At 36.0% G+C, this 7,916-nt stretch overlaps 1 protein-coding gene across 2 annotated transcripts; it reads right to left on the reverse strand.

Annotated features, from left to right (window-relative positions):
• Positions 1 to 238: 238 nt before the first annotated feature.
• LOC113069531 (zinc finger FYVE domain-containing protein 21-like) lies at positions 239 to 7,472 on the reverse strand. 2 transcript variants are annotated; one of them, XM_026242659.1, is made up of 8 exons: positions 7,291 to 7,472; positions 6,038 to 6,088; positions 4,754 to 4,922; positions 4,302 to 4,377; positions 4,101 to 4,192; positions 2,606 to 2,656; positions 2,087 to 2,217; positions 239 to 1,633 (listed from the first exon to the last, which is right to left on the reverse strand). In XM_026242659.1, exons 1-8 carry the CDS (start codon positions 7,414 to 7,416, stop codon positions 1,598 to 1,600), a joined length of 732 nt encoding a protein of 243 aa, XP_026098444.1. In that variant the 5' UTR covers positions 7,417 to 7,472; the 3' UTR covers positions 239 to 1,597. The 2 variants fall into 2 exon arrangements, with proteins under 2 accessions (XP_026098444.1, XP_026098445.1); XM_026242660.1 differs by lacking the exon at positions 2,606 to 2,656 and having other exon boundaries at positions 7,291 to 7,468.
• Between the last annotated feature and the right edge of the window lie 444 nt (positions 7,473 to 7,916).

Genomic DNA, 7,916 nt, shown 5'->3' on the forward strand with positions numbered 1-7,916 from the left:
ATGTTTTCATACGTATTGTAGTATGAACTGTATACTATAGAATTATTATTATTTTTTTATAAATAAATAAACAATTGTAAAACACCCGGAAGGAGTATTTGGCCCATAAATACTCTGCAATACATCACAATTTATTTGCCTTCTATGTGTGTTTTCAGGTTCTACATTGGATGTGGAAATTTTCAGGATTGTGCTCACACCAGGTTATTTTCTGATCTACCGGTTTATATTCCTGATCTTCAACAAGTGGGAAGCTTTATTCTTGGGACAGTCATCAGGAGGGTCAGAGTAGCAGTGCCATTTTCCATTGAAATTATAAATAAAAATACATTCCTACACAAAAATAAATAAATAAAAATATGCATAGGAAACATTAAAAACCTTAGTCATTATTCACGCCTTTACACCGAAATAAATAAATCATACTTCGCATTATTTATTAAATGCATAATAAATAAATATGTAATAAGACACTAAAAGATGAATTTTTGGTGTAATTTCTGTCACTGTGCCATTGCTGTATGTAAGTTTTTATATAAACATGGAAAAGCATAAAAGTTCAAGGAGTTTGTGGTAATATGGTAAGTGTTCTTGTTTTCGTAAGCTTCAGTTTCTGGTCTAGTGTGTACAGGACACAAGAGGGCAGCAGAAGTCCTTCATGAGAACAGAGATGATTTCTCTGCAGCCCTGTGAGAAAGAAGAATGAAATCTGCCATCTGTCGCAAACAGGATGTTTCTGCATCACAAACAAAAAATGTATCATTTTTCACACACAAAAAATATTTATGCAACAGATGAATATTTATACAAAATGATAATATCCAATAGTTTTTGAGATTTCAAGAATGCATGAGTACTGTACTAAGATAGATCATTTAATCTAATGTACTTTTAGCAGAGAACTAATCTTGAATTAAAAACTATGCAAATTAGCACAGACAAAAAATTGTCAGTCGTGGACTGAAGATGTTTATTTGGTGTACACTGAAAATTGAAACCTAGCAAACAAAACCTGGTGACCTAGAAAACAGTTTAATATGAGTCCAGGCAATCTTCTAAAAGAAAAAAAAAAAGAAGAAGGGAAATATTGCTCTGCAGACACAAACATCTTACTAACAAATGAAACCCGAAACATCATTCTGTAGTGTTGGAAAAACAATTTTTAAAAGTGCTTCAAATGTGTTAAGAAGAAGAAGAAAAAACGGCATATTGTAAATACTTGGGCAGTAAAAAGTAGATACACAGCATTTTGTGTTAAAATAAGAATATCTGACAAAATATATTTTGTTTACAAAACTTTTATAGGTGAGACTACACTTAAAGCATCTGTTAAATGGTGTTTCTATATTATCATACGTGTCCATATTGCACAAGAGTCGTCGGAAAACTTGGTCCTCCCCTTGGCGCAGACAGACAGGCTGTAAGTAAATCTAGTCTGTCTCGACAGGGAATAGAAGCAAAAGATTGAATAGAAATCATACAAGCATCTTAGAGTACATGTAAGACTGAATAACACACAATACTTGGTTTTGCTCTCTTTCTCTCTCTCCTCCATTTTGTTCTGTCCATCCCTTTCGGCCTGCAGCACGGTGGCATTTCACTGGTCCCTTGATTCATACAACAATTTGGCAGCCTACAGACAAAAAGGGAATAGAAAACATAATATTATGTCATATTAATTATGACTAGGGCTGTGTGATACCAGGGACAGAATAATGCAAGGAAGATATTGTGCTGATTAATATTACCACTGCTGTGATACCATTATTAACAGGTTTCACTGCTGATTTGAAATATATTATTTAAAATAATATTTAAAATAAAAGTTTTGGAGATTTTCTTCTTATTCAAACAGAATATACATAAGGCTGACTTGCCTTAAATTGACTTATTTAAGGCAAGGTGTGTTTTTTTTTTTTTGCTTTTTTTAAAGAGACTTATTTAATTGTACTATAAGATTTAGAATATATTCACAATGCTTTTTGCTTGGAATATAAAATAAAAAATGAATAAATGCAATTACTGCAGTTATATCTAAGGTATCCTTTTTTTTTTTTTTGCAGTGCACTCCTTTATTCACACCTACTTTATGCATTGCTGCAAGCCAGGCAGACGCGATGCGCTTGTCATCGGCAGTGTCCATGTGCAGCTCCTGTAGGTTCTGAGATCCTGGTGGCTTGTATTGAAGCACCATGCCACTGGCTCGAATAGAACCTCCTAAAAACAGGTCAAAGGTCAGTGGTGGGGTTGCACACAAAGATATGGGTTTATCAGATCTGATTCACATAATGTGACGGTAACACGGTGCTTAAGTGCAAGTTGCAACTGTAATCTATCCAGCAAACATAAATGATGGGTAAAGAATGAATATCATGAGGTCTTGAACACCAGAAGTCTGAGGGACCATCACAATAAACATGCACATGCAGCCGTTCATTAGACTGCCTTGCTTTGACACTGTTACTTACAGCCATGTCACAGGAAATGAGTGCATGCAACGTTACTTACATCGTATGAAGGGAACAACAAGGAAAAACAAACTAAAACGCATATATTTTAGACGAGGAAGAAGAAAAATAAAAGAGAGATAAAGAGGAAAGCTGACCTTCAGATATTTGACTGTCCAGCAAGCTTGTGTACGAGCATATATCTTTCTCTTAAAGTGAGCAGAAGATAACCAGGAAATTAAAGAAAAGAAGAGAACGTTAAAAGGAAAGAAATAAGAGTGTATTCAAGTGTATGTATGCATCATACAAAGCTTATATAAAAGACGTTTTTGAAGTTAGGTAATATATAATTACAAAATATCTAAACGGCATTTTTGTGTGAATTTAAGGTGAACTGAATTCATACATCCCTGAAAAATCACCTGGAAGTTTTAAAATCACAGCAAAACAAAAGTACAAAATTATTCAGAAATGTGAAGTTAGTTTAGAGAAAGGTTTGATAATTTATGTCTAATGCAAAGCCATTCTTAAGTGTCCCAAAAAATGACTGGGGCCAAAGTATATTGTTTCTATGTCAGTTGTATAGAATAAAGTTCACTCAGTACTACTGTGCAATGTTAATAGCCATCAGCAATCAGTTAAAGCAGAAATCAGTGCAGCGGTTGCATATTTGAAGCGGTTGAGTATCTGAAGATTAAAGTGTCATATGTGAAGCTTTCAAAGAATCTCTCTCTATCATATTATCAGTATCAGATCAGGTCATATTGTCCACCTAAAATATGATATTAACAAAATAAATCTCAGCTCATGATATTATATATTCCTTTATATCTACATGCAAGAATATCTACTAGTCCAGATTCATGCTAAAACCTCACTTTCTTCTGAAACAGAATCGAGGGAGTAAAAGTCTTTATGGATTAGAATTACAGGAAGTTCTGAGCATCTGGAAAAGATGTCCATTATAAGTAATTTATGACAATCTAATAGGAAGACTTAATGATGCTCTATAAAAGCGGCCAGTGTGTTTCCCAGACAGACGCAGTACTCTCTAAAACAACCATCTAGATTACTGAGGACAGCTAATAAGTCTACCTGGATTGATTGTTTAGCAACAGTGCTTTAAAATTGATTCATTAAAATTTAAAAGCTTCCGCCAAAATATCAAGCAGCACTCTTTTCAACATTTATACTAATCACAAATGTTTCTTGAGCAGCAAATCAGCATATTAGAATGATTTCAGTTTAAAATCGTTCAAAATTAAGAACTGCATCACAGGAATATATATATATATATATTTAAATACATTCAAATAGAACACAGTTATTTTAGATAATCCGTTCTGACTGTGTTTTAAATGCAGCAAATGAAGTTTTGGCTAGCATGGTGATTATTTCAAAGGTATTTTAAAAACTGTACTGACCTTTTTAAGAGTAGTTTAGGTTGATTTGTATAAAAGGATTGATCAGATGCATAAAAGTAATGTCATGTAACTTTTCAGAAAAGGTTTTTAGCATCAACAACTTTGTAGTCAGGGCTAGCAAATGTGTTTTTCCTCCCGATTTTGTCATTACATTTGGCTAGTGTCAAGAGAATAGTTTAAAAAACAATGTTTGTATTGCTGTGAAACGTTTGTCCACATAGAGCCTCACCTCCTGGGGTCGAGCCCTCAGTCAACACCTGCATAGTGGAAATACGAGAGAGCTCCACTTCAAAATGACTCTCACCATCTAGGAAGAGATATCTGAGAGGGAAAAAAGAGAGGGGGGGAGAGGGAGAGAGAGAGAGAGAGAGATTCAAGACAGGATGGGTCACATTGAAAGAGGTACATCTGTGGGTTCTTACATGCATACCTGTGATTATTGGACAAACGGCAGACCATGGTCTCTGATTTCTCTGAGGAATCAACTCTGACCAGGAAAGTTCCTCCTACAGTGCAAGGTTATAAAAGGCCGTAAGGTCATGGGTGGAAAGACTTAATGTATTTGAAAACATCTTCAACATAAATAAAAAAGCTCATCACACTACATTTGATTAACCCGATTCCATCAGAACAACCTTTGCCAAACTCACACTCTTGCAAACACAGTGACTCAATACCAGAAGCAGTTTAGTTGAGTCTCAGGTAAAGGATTAATCATTAAGTCAGTGTACACTAAAGTAAATTACGTAACATGCATACACTCTCCATGGCCTTTGCTTATCAAAATCATAAACTTTAATGAGTCTGCGAATGGAAAAGTGGTTATAATTGTGTCAGTGGTTTTAAGTTAAAAGCATTTGAGTGTGTGTTTGTTCAACCCACCGGCAGTGAGCACTTTAAGCTGTTTGTCGTAAAACTCCACCTCTTTCTGTGAGATGAGGCTGCACTCCGCACACTGCCTCACCGGATCCACAAAACACATCCGGGGAAGAGCCACTTTCTGACTGCAGCATTTATCACAGAAACACCGACCGCAGCGCCGACAGTGATGCTGACGTACACAGAAGAAACACTTAGTGCTTTAAATCCAACACAATTCAATCAAACACACAACTGCGACAGTACAAGAGTGAAAATTCTCTCATCATTTACTCAAAACAAAAAAATTACTATGGAAATCAATGGCTACAGTCAACTGTTCAGTTATCAACAATCTTCAAAATACCTTCTTTTGCACATAATAGAAGAAATAAAACTCATACAGTTTTGGAACAAGATGAAGGTGTATAAATGATGAGAGAATTGTTATTTCTTGGTGAACTATCCCTTTATCAATCATAAATAAGTGATATGACTTAAATCAAAATAAAAGTATGGGAAATTGTAAATCATGGTCTACTGACACACTAATGATTGTAGTTGACATGTAGTTGTAAAGTTACTTGGTAAAATGTTATCTTTGAAGAAAGTGGATTTTACAATTTGATGTGAACTAATATATATATATATATATATATATATATATATATATATATATATATATATATATATATATATATATATATATATATATATATATAAAATGGACTGAATTAAGCCTTAATACAGAACACTATCATATAACCACAAAGACAGAGATTCAGACAAAGTCAGGAAGAACAGGAAAGCAAAAAAGGAGAAAAAAGGAAACAGGAAAGGAAAATTTGCAAAGGCATATTACTGCAAAGCTAAAAACAAAGGCATTAAAAAAAAAACTGAAACTGCTAAAGCTTAAGGAAGACACTCAAAAAGGAAAAGGGCCGTTCACACATACAAACACATCTGAAGCCGGTAGCATTATTGTAGGGATGTGATAAAACTGGTTGAACTGTGACAAAATGAGGCAATTACCAAAATGAGGGACACGCACATACAGGCATATACACACAAAAAAAAAAATCTTTTTTTTTTTTATTATTCAAATTGTCACATGACAAATGTGAAATTCTATTTTTCCATCAATATATCCCATTTGTTACCAGATTTTCTAAAGTTACACACAAAGACCAACAATAAAACTAGGACATCCACTTATGAGCAACAATACAGCCACTTGACAAATTCATATTAAACGGGGACTCAAGCTGTCACTTGAGATTACTCCTGACACATGATGGGTCAGCTTACCTTTCTGGTGATGAAGTCGAACTTAGTGTCACACTGCATACATCTGGGGCACTAAGAGAGGATAAGAATGAAAAATAACCTACATTCTTTAATCGCCTTTATAACACAAACTCTACATGTTGCGCAAGTCAATAACATTTCATAAGAAAGGTGTGGCAAAACATCCGTTTTGGTAATGTTATCTGACACCAACTGCAGCAATCCAAACCAGACTGTTTAAACAGAGAAAAAAAAAAAAAAACCTCCTCTCTGAACAAAATTTGATGTCTAAGCATATAATACATATTCTTGCCAACACAGCCCTTAATAGCATGAGCAGCTGTGTCATTAATTAACATGCTTACATAATCTAGTACACCTTTGTGTTCCTCCCACGAAGATCAGTATACATAACAATTTTCAGTGAGGTAAATTGTTTGCTAAACCCATGTAAAGTTATTTCCAATCTTCTATCTAGACCAAGTAAAGCATGGTTAAACTTGGTATGTATCACATTAATGAGGTCAACAGTGCCTTTCCACCTTTTCAGCAGCCTTGCTTCTGTGCGTTATTTGTCATAGGGCTTTTTTTTTTTTTTTATAAAATTTCATTTTTGTTTAATCACACCATTACAAACTTTGATTTAAAGGGTAAAAAAGTATAAGAAAACTGGACTTTGACTTTCATAGTATCCATTGCTATCAGCAACTGGTTGGTTACCAACATTCTTCAAAAGAAAATAATAATAATAATAATAATAATAATAATAATAATAATTGTTCAACAGGAGAATGAAACTCATACAGGTTTGGAACGACATAATGGCGAGTCAATGATGACAAAAAATAAAAAATCGAAATATACTATATAAGATTATTTAAGCATCTCCGAATATTATTAACAAGTGGGCGTGACCTAATATTTGACAGTCGCTTTTCGGCCATACAGAAACATTGCACAAAGTTTGTTTCATGACAAACGCCCCAAACATTTCCCCATATGGAGAGTTTAGATTGGGGTAGCCCAGAGTCGGGGATGTTCGCTCATATACTCATTATGAAATCCACAGCTATGCATTCATTTACATGCATCTGGGATCAAATCTGTTACAAAGATCCAACTCTGGTAATCTTTATTTGTTTATAACACCATCTGAGAAACTTACAAACATATTTTCCACTGGCTCTTGGTGCCTTGAGCAAACAACGCCCAAAGACAGAGACTGAACAACCACGGCATCATCATAGCCATAATCTATGATCAATATTCATTACCTCTTTGTCCGGAACCCACTGCGGCTCGTCCAGGGAGAACGGACTGTTGAAAGCGCCGTTCTCCGGCAGCATGCGGAGTCCGCTCGGGCTCCGGACCAGCTTCTTGCCGTCAGGCACCGCGGACATGTTTGTGTTTATGAGTGCGCAGCTGCTGCTGTGGAGAAGAACAGCACAGACATCAGCAGCACTGACAGTCACACACATAGACATATAAATACCTAGACGCCTCATTGGCCGCTCGACCGCACGTCAACGTCGCCGCCATATCGGAGCGGGCAACTATCTCAACTCTCACATCAGGACAGAAGAAAACATAACTGACTCATCGACAGATTGGACACCTACAAACCGTCACACGATAATAAAAACAGGCTCCGAAGTCCCGATCTGAATCAACCGAGTCACGAACAGGCTCCGAAGTCCCGATCTGAATCAACAGAGTCGCGAACAGGCTCCGAAGTGCTGATCTGAATCAACCGAGTCGCAAACGGGCTCCGAAGTGCCGATCTGAATCAACAGAGTCGCGAACGGGCTCCGAAGTGCCGATCTGAATCAACAGAGTCGCAAACGGGCTCCGAAGTGACGATCTGAATCAACAGAGTCGCAAACAGGCTCCGAAGTGCCGA

This window comes from Carassius auratus, unplaced genomic scaffold (genome assembly GCF_003368295.1).
Source record: "Carassius auratus strain Wakin unplaced genomic scaffold, ASM336829v1 scaf_tig00001751, whole genome shotgun sequence".
Classification (NCBI taxonomy): Eukaryota; Metazoa; Chordata; class Actinopteri; order Cypriniformes; family Cyprinidae; genus Carassius; species Carassius auratus.

What these genes read in the sequence shown, in the direction of transcription:
- LOC113069531 (XM_026242659.1), bottom strand. Translation starts at nt 7,416, where the DNA reads ATGTCCGCGGTGCCTGACGGCAAGAAGCTGGTCCGGAGCCCGAGCGGA. An exon ending in AGTGGGTTCCGGACAAAGAG is followed by an intron (nt 6,089 to 7,290) that starts GTAATGAATATT and finishes ATCCTCTCTTAG; the next exon opens with TGCCCCAGATGTATGCAGTG. An exon ending in TCGACTTCATCACCAGAAAG is followed by an intron (nt 4,923 to 6,037) that starts GTAAGCTGACCC and finishes TGTGTACGTCAG; the next exon opens with CATCACTGTCGGCGCTGCGG.